The sequence below is a fragment of the Eulemur rufifrons genome, chromosome 8 (genome assembly GCF_041146395.1).
Source record: "Eulemur rufifrons isolate Redbay chromosome 8, OSU_ERuf_1, whole genome shotgun sequence".
Classification (NCBI taxonomy): domain Eukaryota; kingdom Metazoa; phylum Chordata; class Mammalia; order Primates; family Lemuridae; genus Eulemur; species Eulemur rufifrons.
In genome coordinates, this window is record NC_090990.1 from 81643491 (window position 1) to 81670000 (window position 26510).

At 39.9% G+C, this 26510-nt stretch overlaps 1 protein-coding gene across 1 annotated transcript; it reads right to left on the reverse strand.

Annotated features, from left to right (window-relative positions):
* Positions 1–5338: 5338 nt before the first annotated feature.
* Positions 5339–25025, reverse strand: SELL (selectin L). The gene is made up of 9 exons (XM_069478314.1): positions 24945–25025; positions 24035–24116; positions 21869–22255; positions 20788–20895; positions 18041–18226; positions 16673–16858; positions 15053–15175; positions 11405–11423; positions 5339–6552 (listed from the first exon to the last, which is right to left on the reverse strand). Exons 1-9 carry the CDS (start codon positions 24945–24947, stop codon positions 6519–6521), a joined length of 1128 nt encoding a protein of 375 aa, XP_069334415.1. The 5' UTR covers positions 24948–25025; the 3' UTR covers positions 5339–6518.
* Positions 25026–26510: the final 1485 nt, after the last annotated feature.

Here is a 26510-nt window from a genome sequence, read left to right on the forward strand (position 1 = left end):
TAACTCAACCTTTAAAAGTGCTAAGTAAAATGTGTTCCATCTTCCATATTGACAGATATACCTTCATAATGACCTGCAGGGCCAGATTCAAATTTAGAAATCTTTGATGCTTCAAGAGTCCCACAATGAAATGTGGAAGCACGGGGTGAGCTGGTCCCCAAGCCAGTAGCTCACCCACCTTCTCTTCACCAAAGACCTGTCACATACACCTGTGAACACTCCAGCCTGTAAGTCCAATCTCTAATTAGGCCCCCAAACGGGACACCCTTGTGCATACCCTGGGACACAGCCCATCTTCAGGAAGACCTGGAAGAGAGGGCCATGCAGTCTCTGGAAGCAAGCTTGGGACAGTTTGGCTAGTGTGCTCCACAGAGGAGGGCCAGGCTCCGGATCACATGTTTCCTTAATTCCATGAACTCTTCACACTGTTGAAAGGGCTTCCTGAGGAGGGGCCACATTTGCCTGAGTCCGATAAGGGTACCGAGTAGCCAACTAACACTCACCTAAGATAACACTGCTGCTAAGTGCCAGATCCAGATGCAAGCATAGGTCTTCTGAAATTAATAACTATTATTTTTATACCAGGAGCTATCATTTATTGAGTGCTTACTATTTGCCAGTTACTGTTCTAAATTCTTTACATGTATTAACCCATTTAATCCACACAACTACCATATGAGCGATGTACTCCCATTGCCACCATTTCACTGATAAGGAAATTGGCATAAAAAGTTTAAGCGATTTGTCCAAGTCACACAGCACAGTGAAGCCACAATGTTGCTAAATTTGCTCTTAAACTTCAAAGGGAAGGACACTCAAGTCACAGAGTCATCAAGAATTAGAGCTAGAAGGAATCTCAGATACACTCTAGTCTGCCCCCTCCTGTTACAGTACAAGGGAAGGAGGCCCTGAGTGAGTTACAGGTATTTTTGCGTGTGAATTGCAGGTGAATATACAATCTTCTGAAGATAAAAACCCTAACTTCTGTAAAGTTGGGCTCTCTACAGGTATTGCAGAGTGTAGGAATGAGCAGTGGTTCTAGTCTCTCTCTGGGGCTTAAGTTTTCCCAGAACAAGGAATCTTTTTCTGTTTTAATCCATATGCACATCTGTATTTTTCTCGATTTGGGGGCAGTAAAATACAACTCCTATCCTGCAACTTTTTAACTTTTATGAATATTCCTCATAATAGAAAGTTTGGAAATCATTGCTGTGCATATACGCTTTCTAAAGAGATACTGATTGATATGATGCTAGAACGTTCATATAATTCTCCAGAAGTAATTAGCACAATTATGCATGTCATTAAACATGCATTCTGCCCATTTACTCTAAATCCACATGAAACCGACTACACAGAGGTGAGTCCAATGGACAGAGGTTTTCAGAGGCTTCCTGACACGCTGAGACCGCTGGATTGGCCAGTCTGCATCAGGGTCTATCAAGACTGTATTTCTGAAACTAAACTCAGATTGCTTTCTTTTAAGGGGTCAGAATTGATTCCTTAAGAGCACTTAGATCTGGGGCTTTTCCCTTTTCTAGCCTCCTCTACTTGCCTTCTTGAATCCATAGCCAATTTGGCCACTTCCTTGACTCAGTCCTAAATTAAGAATAAAAGAGATAAGCTTATGCAGAGGAAATATAACAAAGGAGGGACTTTCCTACAAGATATTTGAAAAACAGCCATTTGCATAAGCCATATTTAACCAGAATTATTGTTTTATGTTTTTCCTCTTTGAGTGCTTTGTGATGCCCCCTGCCAGCCAACACCCTCCCCAACCCCCACCCCCAACCCCAACAGGTCAGAGACCAAAGTGTTCACAATGTTTCACACTGGAGCTTTCCTGGCCCCACCTTCATCGTCATGCCTGAATAATTACATTTACTGACTAGTCTCCCCTGCTTCCTTTTCTCTCCACTCCTAAACCCTCAGACCTCTTAATCTTCCCAGAATATCATTGTGATCCTGTCCCTCGCTTGCTCAAGTTTTCCAGAAACCGTAGCATAAATTTTACAAGTTTTAGTCTGAAGTTTGAAGCCACTCCATGTCTTTCTCATCCTGATTCTCTGCTAAGCCAATATGACCTGTCTGACATCTCTGACTTCAATGCTTTTGTCTTAGTTACCTGACTGTCCCCCATTTCTAACTGAATCTCTGTAGGAGCTAATTTTGTGTCTGAATCCTGCTGCCCTTTGACACGTGGTCTCTCCCTCCTCTGAGCTGCAGCGTCTCTGAGGGGCGCACATGGCACAGCCATAGTGCCCACTCCCTGAACTCACAGTTACAGGTGTTTACCTCCCTTCCCCTCCAGCTGCTGGGTCCCTGAGGGCAGGAACTCTGCCCCTGTGTGTCCACAGCCCATGGTAACATTTCTTGCAATAATACATTTTTGGCAAATGTTTATTTGATTTTTTGAAAGCCATCGTCCCAAGTCTTAGACCTCTCTTTTTGCTAAACATGCCTATGTCGTTTATCACTCAACAACCATTGTGATCATCCTGTTGCCCTCCAGATACAGAGGTCATTCTGAGGACGCTGGGCTGAGAGGCACAGCTTGCTCTCTCAGAATCGCTCTCCGGGGCTGATTTTCTTGTGAATTGGGAAATGGCCGCATAATTTGGGACTGCCCACATCAGGAGAGTGTTTATAGTCAAATCTATTCTGAGTAATATTTTATTCCATTTTCATGTCAGTGTTAGACACACAGCTCTTTTTATACTACCTTTCTTCATCTATTAAACAGATACTAGCTGTACAGACATTGTCTAGCTATACGGACTTAGACAAATTACTCAATACCTCTGAGCCTCAGTTTCCTAAAGTTTAAAATCGGTTAATATCATCTACGGCCAAGGATTAAATGCTATGAGGAATGTAACCTAGATGTCAGGTAGTAACTCTTTGCCCCCTAAAATCCACATAAAATGGATTAAAAATACTGGTAATTGTGGAAGCCCAAAATCCTCTCTAAGCGTTTAATTTTCATGCTCACCTTGCCTCTGATTTTCTTCTACATACGTTGTTTCTGCCAAAATAGGTTGTTCCAACTTTGCCTTTTCGTGGCTATTCTTTCATATCTATTTCCCCAAACTAAGGAAGCAGCACTTTCACCTTAAACTCCGCCATCAAAGCAACCTGAATGTGAGTCTGTGTTTGCAGCAGAGTGTTTACAGAGATTTATGCGATGCGGGGGAATCACACCATTGAAATCCATGTTAGTCCTCAGAGGCCAGGCTGACCCCACGGAGTTCTCCGGCTTCTCCCAGCATTTCCAGTTCTTCTTTCTCTACCTCCATTATCTTCTCTTTTGTTCCTTCTCACGCCCTCACAGGAGCAAAGAAAACTAACTTCTCTGCATTTTCTTACATACAGCACCTTAATTACATATTGCTATTACCATCACTATAGTAATCACTACTACTATTAAAGCAATTGTTACTAGTTCTGGAACCACTACTACAGATCTGTTACTAGGACCAAGCTTCATACCAAGATGCGAGTAAAGATTAGCTCCAACTAAAACCCTCTCAGAGTCAAGGAGGGAAGGCTGTATGTGTCTCATAAGATGTCAGGGGCCCACTAGATTTAACAAGACTGCCAAGGCCAAGGGGAGGTGAAGCTCTCATTATTTCTCCTAATAATTTCCCTGTCCCTTGTCATGAGTTGTGGGTTGTTTGGTGATGGCAGATTTTTTTTCCTGAATAGGACAGGTGAACAGAAGGAAAGAACCAAATTGCTGAAGTCAAGAGAGGGAAATTTTAGAACAACTTTGGAGAAAAGGAGACAGGTCAGCTGGCAGATTAGTGGAACTTTGAGGGGAAGAACAAAGATATCTAAAGGATAAATTTATTAATTTTCCACACCATGATTTGGATATGAAGCCTTTTTTTTGCCTTATTTTATTTCTCATTAAATCATTACAGATCTGGGTCTGTTTAGGACATGTGTCAAAGAACAGAGCACAGGCTCAGAGAAGCCAGGGGGTGAAAGCTGGGATGTGTGACAATCAGGTGACAGATTTTTCTTATTAGAGCTAAATCGATTCAATTAGGTTTTAATTTGTTGAAATATTTTTGCTGGAAACTACAATAATGTAGCCCAGGCACATTGATCTGGTAAACAAATCTGAAGGAATGGATAATTCTACATTCCTTGGACAGAGTTTGTATTCTAGATAATGGGATAAAATTGTTATTTCATTTAATCTGGAGCACAACCGTATGAGAAAGATAATGGGATCCCCTTTCATAAGGAAATCTGAAATTCAGAGAAGGTAGCAATTTGCCTGGGTCACATACAGAGGTAGAGGCAGGGTTCCAACTGGTGCCTTTGACTCCTGTCCCAGGCCCTTCCATCTCACCCAGCAGGGGTGCAGGTAGCAGAGCTGACCTGCAGGGAAAATCTGAGGGCTGGGTTACTCTCCGGACACCAGTGAAGGGCCTTCTGGTTCCTAATCTCAGGAGAAGGCCTCAGAGCTGCTTCTGTTGCAGACTTTGGGTAAGATCCAGAATCCTACACCAAGAAAGCATGAAAGGCGAGATTTGGGTGGGGGAAAAATCTGTGTTTTAGGTTCAGTTCACAAAGCAATTTCATACTTGAGATGGTATCACAATAACCCTGTGAGGTAAGCAAGGCAGACTTCATTCTTCTTTTATAGGCAAAGGAATTAAGTCTCAGGGAGTTTATGTCCAAGGCCTTTGGAGAAATTTATGTTATGAGTCTTTATTTATAGGACATGACATGATATAATTAGTAAGATCACATAGTAACTTTAAGGCTTGAATATAGGACTGTATTTTAAAATCTATACAAATCTCACTCCCAAGAGGTAGTCTCCACTTGGGTTTCTTGCCCCTGGTGTTTTAGTTGAAGAAACACTTGCAATCAGGGCTGCCCTGTGACTCTGTGCAGGTTGTGCATTGTACAACTTCGTGGGAGACACCCTAAGCCACACAAATGTGAACAACACATCATAGATTTACAGTGTACAGCATGGAGAATCTTTTGCAACAGCCCTTACTGTAATGCAGACTTTGAGATGGCTTTGGAAAAAAATGTAATCATTACCATTATTATTCTCCTAACACATGCAAATTTGTACGAAAGCTATATTGGTCATGGGACAAGGAGGTATTTCCTACTAGTTTCTGACAGGGCCCCATTCTCTCATAAGAATTCAGCCCTTGACATTAGATGAGTATCTGTCCAGGTCATCAGATGGCATGGAGAGAGAGGGTTTGCTGAAACTTTTGTCAACAGTACACTGTACGCACTTTTCGATTTATTTGAACATGCATTTATTGAGTGTCAGGTAGCCAACTAGACATTTTAGTCTCTTCCCTTAAGCGTACAATCTCATTGGGGAGAAAACACAACATATGATAGTTTTTAAAATAACAAACTAGGTAACCTTTAAAAAATAGGCTATATTTATGCACAAAATTCCATGGTACAAACTATCTTTGCAGTGGGAAGCCAGGAAAGGAAGATTGTCATGGGTTGGACTGGTTAAGGGCTAGTTATAAAAGAAGTGGCAAGAATGAAGGATGTCTGAGATGAATCTTAAAGAACAGATAGAATCTAGGTGGGTGGATAAGAGGTTTGGGAGCAGGGGAAGAGGGAGCATTTCACATGAGTCAGGGAATCTCTTTACTTGTTTTAACTCTTCTGTATAACATCAAAAAGATATCCCCTGCAGCTAGCATTCCAGTGCTGATGTTTCTTTATTAACAATATAGTAGTCATAAAAGCAGCATTGACTTCAAGAAATATGAATTTGTCTAATAAAAGAGAGACAGCAAAACCTTCAAACAAATGAAAAAACAATGCAGGCTATTTCTCTCTTCTTGCCTTTTGTTTGGTGCTCATGAAATGCTACACGTGGAAGTCAGCCAACTGAGAAGGGGAGTCCACTGAAGGTGAGGGGGCTGAAGCCTGATAAACAGGATGGCCTCCGTTTACACAAGGCAGGGCTACGGTGCAGACTGGACTTTCCCAACTTGAGCAGAACTCAATTACTTATCTGGTACAGCAAAGCAAGAATAACATCAATTTTATGAATTTTCTACGAATTTTACCCCCACAGTATACAGAAGACAGACAATGTTAAATTTGATCTCCAAGAAAACTGAGTCTGTAGTTACATATGTGCCAAATTTCCATTGTATTTAGAAATATATGTCATCAGGTACAGCACTGAACTGAAACTGGAAACAAGCATCAAGAAAGAGCAAAGTCAGCCATCTTCATAGTCCAGAGTAATCCTTCCCCCACAGTCTCACTTGTTTCTCCACGGAAAAGATAAAGACTGAGCTACATGAACAACACCTGTGGGCTGGGGGAGGGGGGATGGATGAGGGGCAAAATGGGGGCAGAGCAGCTGTTGGTTACGTAGAAATCTTTCCAGATGCACTGAAGGAAACACATTCATCTTTGATAGAGGGGACACCACCATGCAAAACTTTTCAATGAGGGATTTGAAGAGTCCAATGACTCTTTAGTATACCAGGAATTTTCTTTCACAGAGGGTGACTTAGTATGGGTTCATCCACGCTGAAAGAAAAACAAGAGATTATAAATTATATAAAGGAGCTTAAAAATTGCAAAAACGGAAGTGCTGGTAGTAAAGGTAAATATTCACTAAAGGTGACAAGTGGAGCAAGGAAATGCTTTCACCTGGAAATCATGGACAAGATGCAGGCCTTCAGGATGCAGACAAAGGGAAAGAGAACCCGAGAGCTGCGCTTCTCACGTTTTTCCTGTGCTTCCTTCCACCCAGAGATGGTGCTAAAATGCAGACTGGGTAGGGCCTGAGATTCTGCATCTCTAATAAGCTTCCCAGTTATGCTTATACTGCTGGTCCACAGACCACACTTGTAGATATTTCTGTAGTACAGCCTTGGTGCCCATATGGAATGAGTTTAAAGGACAGTTTAGACTGATTTTTGAACAGTGGAAAGTCAGGAAAGTAGAAGTCATGCTCAAATGGAAAGTAAAATCAGAGAAAATAAAAACTCATGAAAGGAATGGTGGTGGTTCTAAACATCTGATTCTGGTGGGATATAATTTAGGGAGTGACAAATTTAATTTTATGAAATAAATGACACTTTTTGTGTGTGACACAACTGTGTCATTTTTGGACAGGACAGGTGGTATGTCTTAATAGCACCTTTCAAGCAGAGAACCAGATTCTGAGACTCTGGTCTCATGATGAACTGTCAGGGTAAACCACAGTTCAGCAGCTGCAAACGTGCTTGCAAATATAGAGATAAAAATGTTTCTGAAAACAAAATTTCACATATGCCCTCCTCTGAGGTTGGCATCGTATCTTCCTGTGTATCTTGGGTGTAGCTTTTACCCTGCCAGAATTTAAACTCTAGAAACCAAATGAGGTGATAAACACAGCTAGTTTGCAGAAGAGTCAAAATAACCTGGCAAGAATTGAAACCACAAGTACCCAAGGACTCATTCATTCACCTTCCAAAAGCTAGTAGAAATGAGTACAAGGACTATAAAAGTTAGCTTCAGGTGTTAAAAAAAATTGGCACATGGTGTTTAGTGTGATAGTGTTCATTTTACCTTTGCCTTGTTCTAGAAACACACCCTACTTCTCCTACCCCACCCTTCCTTGGGGCCATCACACTATGGTTTCAGTGTGAGAAAAAAAATCAGATTACTGAAAGAGGACGGTGTCTGAGACTTACAACTCTAACCTGGGAGTCAAGAATCTTGAGTTCTAAAGCGGGGCACAATGGCATGTACCTGTATTCCTAGCTACTTGGGAGGCTGATTTAGGAGGATTGCTTGAGCCCAGGAGTTCAAGACCAGCCTGAGAAACATAGTGAGACCCCATCTCAAAAACAACAACAAAAAAGAGTCTTGAGTTCTAGAATTGTAAGGATTAACACATGACCCCTGGATCCAGATGGGTACAAATTTAACACTGCCATTTTTTCAGCTACTTCAGGCTATTTTATTTCTCTGTGCCTGTTTCTTATCTATAATGGGAATGTTAATAGCACCTACTCCCACAGACCTGTAGGCAATATTTAATTATTTAAGACATGTAAAACACTGGGGATAGTGTGCAACATGGAATTAATATTTAATAAAGTTTTATCATTATTGTAACTAACTCTGTCACTAGCACAAGGCCTATAGTAAATTAGCTCAACTAAAAAGAGAGCTCGAACATCATGTCCACCAAGATCCTTTTCAGACTCAAAATTCAATAACTCTATGAATTAAGATAACCTTGATCAATAAATGAGAGTTGTCCCAAAGCAGCTGAGCAAATAGTTCTTTGCTAGGTCTTTCCAGACCATCCAATGAGTTATTCAAGACCTATGTTGATGGGGCCACCCTTCCCTTTCAACTTCTATTAATACTTCACTGCTCCTCAATGAACTATGGGTTCTAGAAAGTTCTCCCAACTGGCCTCAGAACATGCTTTCATAGTCCCACTACCATATCATTGTTTATATCATTTCCCTCCTCTAGACTGCCTTTCTTCCCTGCTTCTCTCTATATACCTAAATCCTATCTATTTGTTAAAAGGCAACTCAAGGTCAGGTGTTGTGGCTCACACCTATATTTCCAGCACTTTTGGAGGTGGAGGTGGAGGATTGCCTGAGGCCAGGAGCTTGGGACCAGCTTGTACAACACAGCAAGACCCCTTCTCTAAAAATTAAAAAAATTAAAAAAAACCCTAGCTGGGTATGGTGGTGCACACCTGCAGTCCTAGCTCCTGGGGAAGTTAGAGGTTACAGGGTTACAGTGAGCTATGATCACACCACTGCATTCCAGCCTGGGTGACAGAGTGAGATCCTATCTCAAAAACACAAACAAACAAAAAGGCATCAACTCAGTTTTCACCTTCTTTATAAGATCTTCTCTAATCACCAAACCAAATGATCTTTTTTCTTCTCCAATATAGCACTCATCAGCCCTTACCATACTTTGCCTTGTATTTTTCTGATTTTTTTTTCTGTATTTCTGTCTTAACTCTCCAACTAGATAATAATGTGCCTGAGGTAAGGGACAAAGGCTTACTCCTCTTGGTGTCTCAATTAAGCTCAGCGTTGTTCCAACAAAAAAGTGTTCAATAGACAACAATTAATTGATTTATTGTAAAAATCGGTGAGCCATTAAACTTCATATGGCAATGTGCTTACTATGGTAATTAAGCAAACTAATGCACTAATGCTAATACTCTTCCAGCCAGCACCTCTTCCTGTGCCTCAAGGACATCTAAAAAAAATTGAGTTGATCTACTTCCATCTAGTGGCAATTAAAACAGGTGGTTCCTGTGGCCAGAAAATGGCTCTGCATAGACTGTGTCAGAAAAGACTTTCACTTAATAGCTGTGAGCATTAAAGAAACCTTCATATCTTGTGGGTTTCCTGCCACAGAGATAGGGAGGCCAGCCCCGAGTCAGGACCCCTTCCTCACTGGACCCCATCTATACTATGAAAGAGAAGACAGGATAATAAAACAGAATAAAAAGAAGCTCCACTGACCCTTTATGCCTGTCCAGTTACCCTCTTCCTCCAAAGCCAAACTTTTTGGAAGAGATGACTACATGTTCTGCCTCTACTTTCCCAACCTGAATGATTCCTCCATGCTTGGTCAACTTCTGTCTTGATCTGTGCATTGAAAATGGTGTCCCCCTGACACCCTCGTTACATCTAGTGGCAACTGACTGGTTCTCCTGGAAGTATTTGAAACTGTTTCCCTTTTCTTCTTTCCTTGGCATTCATGACCCCATACTCTTCCTCCTCTTCTTTCTACCTCTCTGACAACCTCTTCTCCTTTTCCTTTTTCCTTAGCTGACTTGTGAGATCCTCTGGTTCCCACCGTCTCTCCCAGGTCCTCTTCCATTCTCACACTCCTGAGATGGAGTACCCACTCCTGAGATGGCAGTTACCTCCTGAAATGTGAGAACCCCCGAATCCACATCTGCCCCAAGGTAGCCTCTTGTGCTGCAATAGGCCAGATGGAACACAATGGGATGAAGCTCAGACACCTAAAGCTCAACACATTGCAAAACTGAATCCATGATCTTTGCCTCCAACACTTTGCCTTCTTTTATGTTCCCTTCTCAGTAGCAAATAGTTCTGCCATCCACCAGTTCCCAGGTCAGAAACATGGCATCTTCTTTGATTCTTCTCTCTCCTTCTTAGCCAATTAACAAACACATTCAGTTGATTCCACCTCCTCTTATCTCCTGTACCCATCCTCACTGCTAATTCCCTTGACAGGTTTCATCAGTGTTAACCTAATAACTTCAAATGCCTCCAGAACAGGTCTCTTTGCCTCCAGACTCACCTCCCTCCCATATTTGCCATATTGCTGTGCAAGGTGATCCTCATAAGATGAAGAGTGCAAGGTGACACTGCTTAAACCCCTTTAGTGCTATCCCAAAGACCTCAAGATAAAGTCCATGCTCCTGAGTATGGCTTATAAATTACTCTAGCTGTGGCCTTTGGTGCTTCATCTCTTCCCAGTTTCTCTTTTACACTCTAAGCTACAGCCCACTGAACTACTAAGTTTATGGCCTGTAGGAGGGTTGCCCAAACAATCCCTTCAAGGAACCATCTTCCTTCATTTCTAGCATTTTAAAATGAGCCCAGTTGTCCATCTGGGTACTTAATATGTCACCAAAGTCTCATTCCCAAAGTTCTTTTTACTTACATTCTTTCTAAAAGTTTATAGCAAGTCACTAAATCTTTGAAACTGAGAAATATTATGCCATCTTCATTTCTGCCAGATGGGCCACGTGCTTTCTCATGTCTGTATCTTTTCTCGGTATGCTATTTCTCCAATTAAAGAAATCTAAACTTCAAGACCAAACTGAAAAATAATTGCCTCTTTGGGAAAACAGTAGGTAGAATTCATGCTCCACATTTCTGAGGGTCAACACTTACTAGAGCTGCAGTGGTTTACCCTTTTGTGTTAGGGTTTGAGGGACAAGTGTCTGGAGATATATCTTCTTCCTAGGGGCCAGTACACATTAGTTTCTCAATAAGTGCTTGTTGAATTGAATGTTTCTTGGATACTGTATTTAGAGCCTCATGTTCAGCCAGAACAAGAAAAAACATATCACAGTGCAAAGACAATTCTGAGACAATCAGGAAAAGTTCCCTTTACATAAACCTCCCTTTCCTAATGGGGTATTACTTGTTCATTTGTTCATTGATTCAGCTCCACTAGCACCAAAAAAACACAGCTTTTAAGGGAAGCTAATAGATTTATCACCTTATCTGGAAACTTCATTTAAACAAAGACCCCATGCAAATAGCTACTATGAGGTTAATAATATGTCTGGCTATAACAGGAAGTATCTTAAGGAAGGTAGAGAAAGGATCGACAGATGTGGAAACTCCTTGCCACTGATAAAACTTACCTCTTCTGAGATTTCTTGCCTAAAAATAGAAAAGAAAATAGAGAAATGGCATTAGCAAAAAATAGACAATTTAAACTTTTTAAAGAAAGGGAGAAAGGAGATCTCCACCCTCAAAACTGTTTTGTTAGGGGGACCCTCTCTGCGTCTAAGGCAATTTGAGGTACTGGCTTAATGTTCTAATTCAAACAGTCGTAGATACTCAAATAGAACATATGTGTTGATGCAGATGCCTCTGAGGGTTCTATTGCATTCTCTGTGCTGCTCATAAAGACAGAAGTCCAGGCTGAATTGTCTGGTGGCCAGACAAATATGCCTATTCACGTATTTTTTGCTTCCCAACTTGCCGTATCATCATACCTACAGATTCCTCCTTTAAAGGACTTAGCTGCTAATACAGTGAGAATGCATTACGTCTCACAGCAGCTTCTCTATGTGGATCCACTAGAATCATTCTGGCCTCATTGGTAGGAATTGCACAGCCTCATCTAAGTAACTGACGTGTTTTTATCTTACAATCACAGTGAATATCACAACTGGTTATGTTTCCTTCTTTGATGGGCTGCAAGGAAACTGAGAGCCGGATCTGAGACTCTTTCCTATCAATTGTGTAGGACATTATGACATTGATTTTTGTGCCCTAACTTCAATTTGGTACTTATTTTTGTACCCTAAACTTAAATTTGGCTTTTTTTCTTACTTTTTAACTAATTTTAATTTGATATACTGAATATATTTTGTATTGTCTTACATTTTTGAAAAAAAGCAGACTATAGATAAGTAGATACTTTTATTTAGATAAAAACTCTTCAAGGAGAAGTGATCATTTGGGAGGCAGTATACTTCAGTGGCTGTCAGCTGGAGCTGTTGCATTATCCTACCCAAGTACAAGCCCTGTTTTGCCACCTGCAGTGTAGTGTGTCTTTGAACAGCTTATCTTCTCTAAACCACAATTTCTTCATCTGTAAAAAGGGTACAGTAATTGGATCTTCCTCATTGAGTTGACGAAATAAAATATATTCAACGCATTTAGGCCAGGGCCTAGCACTTAGACAGTGCTCAGTTACTGTTTTAATTGTTTAAAGTGTTAGAAATTACTATTTTAAATGTTTTCTTCCAAAATCCAGCCTGCTGATGACATAGACCAAATGTATTTGAGCAAGGACAATCAAGTCTCAATTAATTTCAAGTTCCATTTGTTTATCTTCATGTGAGTATTTTTTTCTTTTAGGAACAATGAAACAATAGATTGCAAGAATCTGTTCCTACTGAGAGGGTTTCTTTTGAAGAAAAGGGAACTAAGGGGCATGTGTTCAGTTTCATGCCCTGTTCTAAACCTGTGTGTCGGTTCTTCCAACCGAGGAAAAAAACAGTCTTGCGAATCTGAATACCAGTGGTTTTAGGGGCCATATCTGGGTAGGAGTCTGACTCTGGCATCTGCTGCCATGGGATTTTAGAGATTTGCTCTAAAGCACCATTGCCTCAGTTTCCTCATTTACTGAACAGGGTAGTCAATTTACCTTATTTACCAGTGGTAGTGACTAATCAGAGAATAATAACGCTAGGAGCACAAAGTGTTTCTAGAGGAGCACATGCACAGGGGAACATGTTTCTGGAGTCCTCCCTTATTCCTTTCCTAGAAGAAAGGCACTAAAGTCTGGATACCAAGACTACTAGGGAAAAGGCCAAAGTGCCAGGTTTAGAAGATCCATCTGAAGACAGAAGAGCAGGGGTCAGGATTCTGGTCACTTCACTGGCTTCCATGCTCTAAATATTTACCTGTCCACTTTTTCTAGCTTTTGGAACCCAATAAAGCCTATAAAATTCTCATAATAGATAAATACTGCACAAATGCAGATTTATTATTTTTTACTTTTATCGTTGTAAATGCATGAGCTACATTTTTGTCTTAGAAAAGCTCTTAGGTTTAGCCAGGGAACCTAGCCATCATTTCTACCATTGTCTCTGCAGGAAAAAATATTTTTCGTGTTTTTAAAGAACCAACTTACAACTAAAATTTTTGGAAGACAAAATCATCTGTAATTTGGAGCTATTGGCAGATACTTCACAAAGAAGACTATTAAATGTTATGTTACAGATACCCTGACTTTCCTACACAGTCAGTGATCTTTTTGGGGCTTCTGGTCTCTTTGTTGGCATGACTGTGACTAGCCTAACTGCCCGTTATCTGTTTCCTGTTTGCGCCACACTGATTCCTGCAGCGGGAGCATGCAATTTTCAAGTTATCGGTTTGAGATCTTGTACAGAAATGACACTGAGATAAAAAATTAAAAACAACCCTACTGCTTTTCTCACCCCTGATTCTAAAACAGCCTTAGCCACCTAACGCTTCACTAAATTCACATGACTTTGATTCTGTAAACATTTATTAAAAGATTTGGCAATTTGGGAACAAATATCCTCCTCATTAGGGTGACTTATAGTTCCAAAGTTCTTAAAGTTATTTGGATAGTAGCCACCATTAAGTTCTTGCACAGCAGCAGTGCCACCCTCCATCGTCTTTCTGCGTTGGTTAGAAAACTCATCTAGCACCCTCTATTCGGAAATTTGGATGAAAGATCAGATTGAGTGGAAGACCTCTAAGGATTGATAGATAACATTTCTGTAACTGCCAGTGCGGATGGACAGAGGGCATGCTTTGCATATTTTATTCAGTGAACAGAATACATACTAACTAATTCGAAGGAAGTGAAATCAAAATGGCAATCAACTGACCCTACAGAAAGGCAGCACAGAGCATTTGGCTAGCAGTTATTTTGAGGTCATTCATGGTCCCTGAACTTGAAACAGGGATATTTTAAAAGCTGCCCAATGTCTAATATCTAGTGTTCAATGGTTCTGCCAGGCAAGTTTGGCCAAATGTGGCAGTGCACACCCCAGGCTTGCCACAGACTGTGGGCCTGTCACTGGTGGGCTGGTCCCACTTTAAGGCTTGGACACACTCAAGGGGAGCTAAGGGGAGTGATACTGTCATTCTTCTCTGGTAAAATTCTATCTACTATTCCAGGCAGCAGATACTAACTTCTCTAGAAGTCTTTCTTCTTCCCTTTTCTTCTCCAGTCCAAGGTGGAGGGAAAGTGTATATGGTACATATATGCTGTGGCCTTGGTGAATAGACACTGGGGAGAACACATGGGGGTTTCTCCCAGAGTGAAGGCAACTCCCCTGTGTCAGGAGCCTGGCATGTCTGTGACTCTTGAAGAGATCAGGGATTTGGAAACAGTGCCTTGAAAACCTTAGTGGACATTAGATTCGTTTCTTAGTGGAATTATAGCACTGAATCCAGGGCATGTAGCCTCTTAGAGGACAGAGATTATGTATCCTTTTTTCAGAATTAAATAAGAGCAAAGAACCATAAGAATATCTTATTTATTATCACCGTAGCAAGAGGTCTTAAAGATAATAGGCATTTTTAAAAGGTTTGTCAGATAAAAAGGAAAAACCAGCCAGCTTGTTTTAATGAAGGTGTGGACTGGGCTAATTTACATGCCTCCAGGGACTGATGTCTATAGAATGTAAAGCTTGGCATCCTGCTTCAGCTGACTCTATTGCACTTAATTTCCTGTAGGTTTTTTTTTTCTTTTTCACTTTAAAGTCATATTATTTTCATATGAAGTTAAACTCACATACCTTTTCTTAATCGCCTTGCCAGCCAAATGATAAACATCAACCCAGAGAACGCAGTAACCATGACTGCCACTGGAATGAAGACGGGGTTATAGTCACCCTCCTTGATCACACTTCTATCCAATTCTGAAAGAGAAACCAGTAAGGCACAGAGCATGAGACCACGAGCATTATTTCCTTAGTCCATCTTAGGATATTTGACTTTTTTCCTCCTTATGTCTTACAACAATAGCCCATTTGGTGCCATTTGACAGATGAGGAAACTGGAGTGGGACTGCGTGATGAGTCCACAGCAGGGGCAAAGACTGGACCAGCCTTGTTATCCCAATGCAGGTGGAATCTCAATCTCCAGATTTGTGATGCACGGAATTCCTGGGATGTATCTAAAAATCTTGGCAAGAGGTGATCATCACTATATTTAGCTCCATGGCTTTGTTCAATGGTTGGAACTCTGGAACACAAAGAGCTAAAAAGCCTAATACAACTTCAGAAAAAATAAAATCCAGTGATCTGAACTGGGTAACTTGTCAAAAGAAACTACTAATGCCTTTACTTTAAAGCAGTTATACAAAAATAAGCACTTTATATGCCAAGGACCTGCACTAATCTATCTTTCAAATGGTACCGTCCCACCACTTCCCTCCACTTCCTTCACAATTAAGTAAAAGAATGTATCTGTACATCCTCCTGGAAGCATGAACTAAGTTCACTTGGGGGTCTTTGCTGAAAAAACACTGATATGAAAAATATCTGTCTTCCAATATCACCATTTGAAGGAAGCTACTTTTACATATTGGCACAGGATCTGATGATATCCCTAATTCTTTGTTACTTTGATGAACTCTTTCAAGGTGTTTCCATCCGCACACCCTAATATATAATGGAGAGATGGTTCAGGTTCCCAAAGGCTTCAAACAGAAGACACCTATTGGCTCGATGAAGATAAGGAGGGAATGGGCACTAACTAGCCCTTCAAAGGAAATGTCTCTGATGGGCCTGATATTCAGTCCTCTGCCACAGGCCTCCCTGACCCCTCTACTCTTCTACTCTACTCTCTGGCCTTGGGCACACAGAGATCAGCTTCTCTGATAGCCTCTACAGACCCCACCCTTTAAAGACTTTTGTTATCCATGCAGATGGTCTCAGGGGCAGATATAGGTAGCTATTCTTTCACATGCTAATTTAACATGCATTTGTTTTAGCACCTATTGCCAGGCACTGTGCCAGGTGGAGGGTACACAAAGATGAAGAAGACATGGTCCTTCTCATGCACGCACAGATTTGGGAAGTATCAGCTTAATGATAATTGAGAAGTATCCACTATTTTGGGAATTAGGTGGTCACTGGTGACCTTTGTGGAGGCGTTCCAATGGACCAACAGAGAAGTCAGATGGTAATAGACAAGAAATATATCAGTGCCGACAGTGGGTTTAGATTTTAAGAGTTATGGTGGAGGATAGAACAGCCAAAGATTTTATAGTACATTAATGCATACAAATTTATTTTTAGGCCACATATATTTAGCAAAACAAAAATTTTAAAGTGTAGTATATCTGTCCCCACCATCTGCTCATCCATCATCAACTACATCTGTAAATCTTCAGTATATTGGGACAAACTTACTTTGACATATTGGACTAGGGCTTGACCAGATTCCAGATGATTCACAAATAGTTTTCTTCTCCCCGATTAACTCAGTTCCTTCTGAGCAGCTGAAGGTGCATGCAGAGGAAAAGCTGAAGTTGGCCAGGGGGTGGCTACAGTCCATCACCCCCAAATCTGGTGCTGATAGAGGCTCACACTGGATCGCTTCAGTGAAAAGGAAAAAACAATATTTCTAAGAAGAGAACCTCCCTTGACCAAAGATTTTTTAGCCAAAGCTATCTGACTCAACTGTGGAACTATTCACATGAATCTAGAAATTCCTAGTTTCTAGAGATTCCTTCTGATAATGCGTCTAGACTTTATCTTCTAGAAAACAGTGGTAGGTGGTGAGTCAGGGATGAAGCCAAGAGAGCGCTGAAAGCCCGAGGTGGGGAGGGATGGTCCCTCCAGGCTGCTGCCCCAGCCGTGGTGAGCCTGCAACTCTGCTGGAAGTGCCATGCCCCATAACCTCTGTCTAAAGGGCTCTTATGGAATATTCTCAGTGAATGTAGAGAATTTCCAGCTTTTCACCTGTCCTAAAATCTACCGAAGAGACTCAGGAAAACATCTCAATTCTCTGAAGTAAGTCCAGCTTCTGTAAAATGTTGTAGGTGGGTCGATTTAGTTCTATGATTTCAATCATGGATTTTTATAGTACTTTCGAGAATTAAGCTATTTAATACTTAAACTAGTGAGTCAGGAGCATAAACACAGAAAATGTAACCAAAACTTCACAAATTCTAATGCCACCAGTTTTCTCCCCAAAGAGGATAACCTTGGCAGTTAAAAAGGAGAAAAATCTGCCATGTTTCAAATTTAAAAAGGTCAAGAAAGTTGTTTTTTTTTTTTTTCATAGCAACTGTTATTCTCCCAAGAGTTCATGCAGGAGGAAAAATAAAAGATAACTTTAAAAATAGACAAAATAAAACAATCAAGAAAGACTTCTACTTCCCTGAGAAGGAAATTGGTTGATTTAAATAAGACACCACATAAAATAGGTGTTATTGAAAGGAGAGTAACCAGAATTTAACTGAGGTTCAGCTAGACTGATTATTTATATCATGGCAATGAGAAAAATAAAAAAAATGTACTACAACCATGCTGTATTGCTGTGAATTACTTTACACACTTTGAAATGGTTTCAGAGGTTTTATTTTTTGCTTGGGATTTTTTTTCTTTTTAACTTTAGTAAGAATTACCCCTTCGAGAAGCATCACAGTATAATCTAGGTTAGGTTAAATTATTCTCCAAAAGAGAATATAGACTTCTTAGCAAGACTCCACCGAATTTTTTCAGACTGTAAACACAGTACTGCCTTGACAAAGCCTCTGCTCTGAAGTTACTCACCTTCACAGGTCGGTTCTAGAGATGACCAGTTTCCAAATGGTCCGCAAGTGGTTTCTTCAATCCCAATTAAGTTAGTTCCCTCCGAGCAGTTGAAGGCACACCGTGAGCTGAAGATGAAGTCTCCCAAAGGGTGAGTACAGGCCATGGTACCCAGCTCTGGGGCCTTCAAAGGCTCACACTGAGTCACTTCAATAAGGAAGGAAATAACATTGGAAGTGTTAGAGGGCCTGATGCCTGAATTTGAATCCTAGCTCTGCCACTTGATGGCTATGTGCCTGTAAGCATGGCTACTTAGACCCTCCAGCTTCAGTTTCTTCATCTATAAAAGAGGAGTAATGATAATTGTATTAACTTTACAGAGTTGGTGTAGGAAATAAATGCAATTCAATTAATGTAAGTCAAAGACTTAGAGCCTGGCTCGTAAGAAGTCCTAATTAATCATTAGCTAGTCTTCATATTATTATCTTTGGCATTACTGGGGGAGAGAATTTTTAAACCCAGATAAGTCTAAGTGGGAATGACCAGCTCAGCTGGAAAATAACTATGACATCAATGCCCCAGAATATATTAGAGTATTGAGAGTAGGAAGTTCAGAGAAAGAGTGGGTCTCCAAAATCAGTCTTCTTTGCAAGAGGAGAAGACAAAAGCTTAGAAAGCATCTTGCCCTCAATTCTATCTTCACCCTCTCTAGCTCAGTTCCAGAACTTTAGCTCATATAATTTCAACAACCATCTCTAGAAACTGTATGTATTTCCTTTCTGTAATTTGTGGTATAATAGATAAAATTAAGACTTGGAAATCAAAATTTTCATATTTTAGACCCTGCCATGCCATTTGGGCAAATATCACAACTCCATGTCTTATTCCTTATCTGTCAAATTTAAGCCATCATAGTGACATTGCACAGAGATTTCAATGAAGAATGGACTCGAGGAATTAGAAGAATTTTTGTATTTTCTATACACAAGTCCAAATTAAAGTTGGGAATGATATGAGATTAGAGAGAAAGATAGGAACTGAGACAAAATGATCTTATCTTTTTCCATTGATATAATGAGTATCTATTATATATCAAGCATTCCTCTAGGTCTGTAGGAGGTTTCATCCTGTAGGACTAATGATAGGTAGAAATTCAAGGGTGGACGGTCACATATGTGTGATGTGTTTCTATTGTTTTTAATTGATCAGCCTGTCTGTAGTCTGAATAATATAGTTGAGGGAGGCTAATTTAAAGTTGTGGAACTCATCTAGGAGACTATTGCAATAATCTAGGAGGAAGATAATGAGGGCAATGGTAGTAGAGTTGACAAGTAAGAGACAAATTAGAAAAATAATAAGTTATAAAAATTATGTACCTTGCATAAATGTTGGGGGCAATAAAAGAGCCTCATGCCCATGTAAATAGTGGTTTCACATACTGAGAAAAGGAATACACAAGGGAAAGCAGGCTGGGGACAATAGATTTTATAGCCTTTGAGAAATCCCAAAGGCTATCCTTAGCATATTTGAAGTTCAGGGCTAGAGACAGATTTGTCAGACCAAAGATCACATAGATTTATGAGTCCACAAAAGTCAGTAAGTTTGACCAAAGGATAAATGTAGAGTCAGAAGAGAAATAGATAAGGTATTATACAAAGGCTCAGAAATAATAATAGTTTATGGGCATGGATAAGTGCCCACAAAGGATCTCAGGAGAAATGATCACAGGTAGGAAGAGAACCAGAAAAGAGCAAAATGTTCAGAAAGTAATGAATTGGGTATACCAGTGATACAATGATTAAAAAATAAAGTTCAGGAATAGGGGAGGGTAAAGTACTTGGAAAGATTTACAGCTCAGGGATTGAGCAAAATGAGTTAGATCTATTGCAGTTGATTGACATTTAAATTTATTTTGGCTTTAATTCTTTATTCTTTACAAATTTATTGCTTCTTTAAAAAAATTATATTATCCAATTCAATCCAAGCTCACAAGCAAGAGCCTGATTTATTCCAGGCATAGTCTGAATCCCACAGATGTAATGATAAATAGGACACTTACTGATCTCAAGATGCTTTCAATATCAGGGTAGATTAATGAGTAAACAGGTGACTTCAAGAAATGCAGGAGAAATCAGAAAGAAATATGTGAAACTATCAGAACACAGAATAGGGACACTTAGCCTGTCTTGGGGTCTAAAGAAAGCTTCCTGGAAGGAATGGTCCCCAAACTATGTCTTAAAGATGAACATATGTGTTAGCCATGTGCAGAAGGAGAGAGAAGGCCATGAGCAGAGTCAGTAAGATACACAGCTCATAGCATAAGTGTGAAGAACTATGAGTATTCTGATGTTACTAGAAGGAAAAAGCAAGATTGTGTTCCGGGTAACTCACCTTCCTAATGATAAGTAGTATCGATTCTTTCAGACTTTAGAGTTCTAATTAATCTAACAAGCTCATTAAAGTGTGAGTTTCTTCAGAGCAGGAATCCACCAAGCCTAATTCCTTTTCTTGTAACCCTTACAGCTTTTATCCCAACACCGTGTTCCTTGTGGCACTCAAAAAGACTTGTTGAGAAGTGAATTGAAACTTCACGCTGACTTATGAAATCTTTACGGAAAGGTAACAACATTGTGAAAGCAGAACTTTCTGATCAAAACTTCCCATTTCTCAGAATGGCTAGTATCATTTCATTCTAACCAACTTCCATCATAAGCTACAATGATTCCTGTGTCCTTACACAGGAAGAAACAAAGAAAGGGGAGACTTACCAAACTGACACTGGGGTCCATAGTACCCTGCATCACAGTTGCAGGTGTAATTATTGATGGTTTCCACACATTCTCCGTGGCCGCTGCATGACCAGGGCTGGCAAGAAGCTTTAAGGAGATTAGAAAAAAAAAATATTTTAATGAGATTATATTTTAGTACTCACAGTCAATTTCTTTAGAAATAATTTTTGTCTGAGACTATTTTAATAAACAGGAAAGGTTTATTTGTACATTCATAGCATTTTTTGCATAAAAATCATACATTAAAATTTTTATTTATGGAATATACTAGACATATGGCCATAGACAATTATTTGCTTTTAGAATGAAATTACTGACACTAATCCTCCATAACATTTATAATGAAACTTAGTAGCATACATTGAAACTCTTGAAATCACTTGTTTTTAATGTAACAAGCAGTTAAATGATGACCTGACCTTAATCATTTCTGTGGGCAATCATTGCTTGGCAATCCCTTTCTTTATAGAAAGCATTAAGATTAAAAAGTCCAAACTTGTTAAAATAGTAGAGCCCAATTTATAAGAGACCAAATTAACTATGTTTCACTGTTAAAATATGACTTGGAAAAATTCTGTTTTGGAATTATTATAAGAGATTTTACAAAAATTTTCATACACCAAAGATAGTGCAATGTTTCATTATATAGACTTATATAAGATGAGGCCAAGAAGGGAACACACAGCACCAAGTTACCTGCTTCGCAATGAGGAGACTAAGGTAATGTGAGCCTACACCCCCAACTGGCCCCAGCTCTCTGCTTCCACTCCCCGGCCCTATCAGGGGCACCGATTGTCTCGTTCTTCCTCCTTACTTTCCATACTACTTATCATCATGATGTAACTTGATTTAGGGCTATAGCTTTTGGATATAGGGACCTGCTTACACACCAAAAATGCTCAGAAGTGACATGATTCAATTCTATAGAGGACTGCAAGTATTTTAGAATGAACTAGTAACTGTTCTCAGTCCCCAGCATTTCCATGGGGTTAATCTGGTTATTCTCTTAACTCTGGTCCTTCCTGTGTCTGAGGTAGCAGAGCCGTTGGTCACTCCCTACCTGTGTAACAGAGGGCTGTCTTCAGTTTGTAGCAGGAATCGTCGTTCCATTTTCCCGCATCTTTTTCCCTTTTGATGTAGATCTCCACGCAGTCCTCCTTGCTCTTCCTGTTGTTGGGCTCCCCGTCCCCCCAGTTCTCTGCTTCTTTAGTGAGAGACTTGTTGGTTCCCACCCACGTCCATATCCCTCCCACCTTCCGGATTCCTATCCAGTAGTAAGAACGACTGAAAGGCAGTGTCTTCCCCAGGTACTCGATTTCCCCCTTGTTCTGTATGGCAACTAAATCCGTGTAATTTTCTTGGCAGAACTTTCTAGCCCTTGCCCAGTTCATGGGTTTTTCAGAATAATGGTAAGTCCAGCAGCTGGTTCCATGATATGCCAGGAAATCTGAAAGACATCAGTGTGAACTATGTAGACGCACATGATGTTACAGCTGAAAAGAACCTGGCCCTAATCCAGGCTGAGCCTGCAGAGTGAGCCTGAGCCTCACCTCAGGATCCCAGAATTAGTTGTTTGCAGATGTGAAGTAGAATACAGACCTTCTAGCTTGAAGATAGAATGCTTTTTACCCATGGTTCTCTTTCAGACAAATTTGAAAGATTTATTTTCTTAATATTTTTTTCTCAAAATTCTTTCAATTGAAGTTTAAGCAAATATTTTAGAAATTCATATTTCTTTTTCTTAGTGTCTGTCAATCATTTAAAGTATAATATCATATAACTCTAAAATTTACAATCTACTTTTTTATCCTGGGATAATTTTGTAAAAGCCAACATATATACCCCAGGGAGAAGCAAAATAAAGACAAGAAGAACAATGATGTACTGTTAAGTAATCTCTTTCATATCAAAAAAGATAATATTTTACCACAGAAAGAACTGCTTCTGGGAAAGTCTCAACAGACAGCCCAAGCCTTATATATCTAACTGCATAATAAAAAAAAGAACAATTTACAAAGCCAAGTGATGTAGGATTATGACATATCATGTTCTATACACAAGGATATTCAACTGATGGTGTTTAATAAACATGGTGCCTTAAATGTGAGGGCTTTGAAGAAACCTAATTAAACACATAATTACATAATGACTCCATAATAATGTATACCATTCCAAGCATGGTATGGTCTGTGCAAACCACTATTATACAGTAAGGTAAAAGTTTTCATAGCCATCAACATTTATGAGTTTTTACTGTGCAGGGCAGGTACATTGGAGAAATATATAAAAAAAAATACAGATTCAATTCTTACAGCTTCCTAAGGATTCTGAACAAGGAATAACAGATGCAAAAAATACATAATCTTAATCAAATCAAATATATCAGAAACGAACTGGAAACTTAGGAAAAGATATGATCAATGGGTAAAGAACATCATAAAATAAACACTTGGAGCAGAGTTTTGAAGGAACATTCCACTGCCGTATAAGTTCTAAGAGGGAAGAGACTGTTGTGTCCCCTGTTGGATCCTCAGTGCCTAGAATAGGGTTTGCCTATTGTAGGGACTAAGAAAATACTTGTTGAATGAAACAGCACTCGGTTCCCATGTGGCACAAGGCAGACATGGTATGAGGAATGTGTGAGTGGCGGAGTAAGCATGTTTGTTTGACCAGAGCTGAAAATCCAAGCTAGGGAGTAAGAAGAAGCAGCTTACTTAATAAATGGGAAAGAAAGTTCAAAGCTATTATTGGAGAGTCTTCAAGATTCAGACATAAAACTTGTCACATCAATGGAAGAAGGACCAAAAAGATGTAAAGCTCTTAAGGAGCTCACACTGTAATTATAGACATGACATTGATGCACACTGAACTATTAATAAAAAATAGAAAATAAAGTGCTAAATATTTGGTAAAGATTGTAAATGCTTTATTAGTGATTTCTTAATTAACTTTACTCCTTCATAATTGAAGGCTTTTGCGGGACTGTCATGATCTGAACCCTGTAGATAGGGATATGGCAGGTAAAAAAAATTCTAACCTTCCTAACCTCCTAGCTTTCTGGGGAAGAACTAAAGGTAAGAGTAAGAAAAGAGATGCTCGTAGAAATGATAGAATTAACAACTATCTACCTAATAATATTCCCTGCGACTATGTACAATCAGTAGACATTTAAGAAAAATAAACATAAGTAAGAAAGGCTGAGCAATATATAAATATCATAACATACCACAACAGAGCATTGTCCAGACCCACAACTTGAAGATGTTCTGTAAGTCCCTCTGAGTGCTCTGACATTTCCATAGAAACATCTGCAAATAAAACACAAAATTGTACTTAGATTTATACTCTTACACCACATGTTTGCAGCACTTTGAGGTGATACTACAACTTTCTTAATGTTCAAAATAAAACATACATGTCCACTACTAAATCTATTACGGTAATAGATTTCTCAGGCATTGGGGAAAAAGTAACTTCAAATTTACCTCAAAACTGATGCAAAGTTTTGTTGTTTTATTTTATCTTCATGCTTTAGTGTCAAGTTGCTAATCATTACTGCTTTAATTTTTTTCTACATTTTAGTATTATTTGTACCTGCTTTTCTTCTGAGCTGTCACGTCAAACTATTTAATATTTAGCATGTATATTTTTAAAAGTATTCATAGTGCTTAATGAACTATTGATGTTTATATTTAATGTTATAACCCCACTTGATCATAATGAGTCAATGCCTCAAATACCTGAAAACATGAGAGGGCCAAACAGACAACAGCAAAGAAAAAGCAGTTCATTTTTTCAAATAAAAAGAAATACACTGTTGAGAAATTAAAATGACAAAATCACAGCTTAAAACCTTAATTTTCTGAAGTGTATCACTTCTCAGGTAAACACAGTATTTAGTTGTAAAAGGTTGTAAGAGATACTGATTTCACCAGTACCTCTCTTCAAAAGTCTCACCAGGGTTAAAGTCAAGGAGAGGAAATCAGCACATTAAGAGGAAAGAGTCTAGGAACACTATTTCAGACTCTGAGAGCATTTTTAGTTTCTATCTTTCTTGAAACCAAAAATAAAATGGGTTGCCCCTTGCCACCAGCATCTATAACCCCAAGAGTGTCTGAGTATCTGGAAAGGCTCACCATGGCTTTGCTTGGTCCTTCCCTGGTCTTCTGCAGCCCTTCAACCTGGGACTCAGCACCACGGGTCTCTGGGTCCTTGCCCAGGGCAGCCTGCTGTGCTGCAGGGAGACCACACTGAGTGTCACCAGAAAGGATTGCTTTCTTTTATTTCTCTAACCCGGTCCCACATCCTCCCCCCACTCCTTCACCCTCCCCTTCCTCCTCCTCTTCTCTCTCCTCTTTCCCCACCCCTTTTCTCAACTGGCCTCCATCACTTCCCCTGAGAGAAAATGAGCTTCTGGCCAGGAAGATGTTGGCTAGATTCTCTCTTCCTTCCTTCCTTCCCTCCTTTCGTCTTTCCATCCTTCCTCCTCATCTTTCTCTCCTCCTCCCCCTCCCCTTATTGTTGTTGTTCTCTTTTTTCCTTTCTCCTCTTCTTCTTCCTTCTCTACCTCCCCATTCTTCTCTTCTTCTTCTTCTCTCTCTTCTTATCTACCTCCTCCTTCTTTTCCATCCTTGTTCACCTCCTCCTTCTTTCCCACCCTCCTCTACTTTTTCATAAATACTAGGCTAACTCTTGGCTGCCTGTGGTAGATGGCCGCTGGAAATTGCAAACAACACAAGTCAAAACTGTGTTTTGGACAAATTTATGACGTCTGCCAAACTTCAGTGGAGCTCGCTGGCATACCTGACCAATTTCAGTTCCTTCTCTTCCCTCTTTCCTTGCTCACCACCTAGTGGAGGTCCTTGTTAATGGCACGTCCTAAGGCCCTGAAGAGAGCTTTTTGCCCTTGTATTCCTGGAGTGTAACATGTGAAGCAGATAAGATTGCACATAAAATTAAGGCATGTATGCTGAAGGACAATCAGAAGAAAGAGTCACTGACATAATTCAGATTCGCATTTTTAGAAAGATAATAATAGCAACAATAATACCTATAGAGCTCAGCCCCCATAATTATTGCTTTATTCAGTCTTTAGAACAGCACTCCACTGTAGCTATTATTATTATCCCCATTTTAAAGAGTCTGAAAGAGGTTAAGATTGTTGCCTTAGTCACATAGCTAGTGAGAAACACAGTTGGGGTTTTGAACAGAGGCCAGTCAGTTCCAAAGCCTGCACTATTGATCATTAAGCTGAACTTCTGGCAGGAGCTTAGAAGACACGGTAAGGTGGGGACAAAACTCTCACGGGTCTGAAAGTGTCAATGTTCCTACTATCCCCTCAAAGCAATGTCTGGACTCGTTTTTCTAAGTCCTCGCCTCTAATTCTCTCTTGAACCTTGTGCAATCAGGCTTTCAACCACACCAATACCCTGAGACAGCTCTAACCAAGGTCCTACTTCACTAACACCAAAAACCTATTTCCTATCCTCGTTTTATTTCACCAGGCAGCTCCTGTTTTCCTCCTGCTTCACTGGCTGTTCCCTCTCTGTTTCATGTGTTGAGTCTCCCTTATCTCCCCAACCTCCATACCTCTGGAGTACTCCAGGGATCACTGCTTTTCTCTTCTGTGTCTACCCTCACTGACTGGGCGATCTATCCACTCTCGTAACTTTGACCATCCAAATGCTATTGAGTTTCAAAGT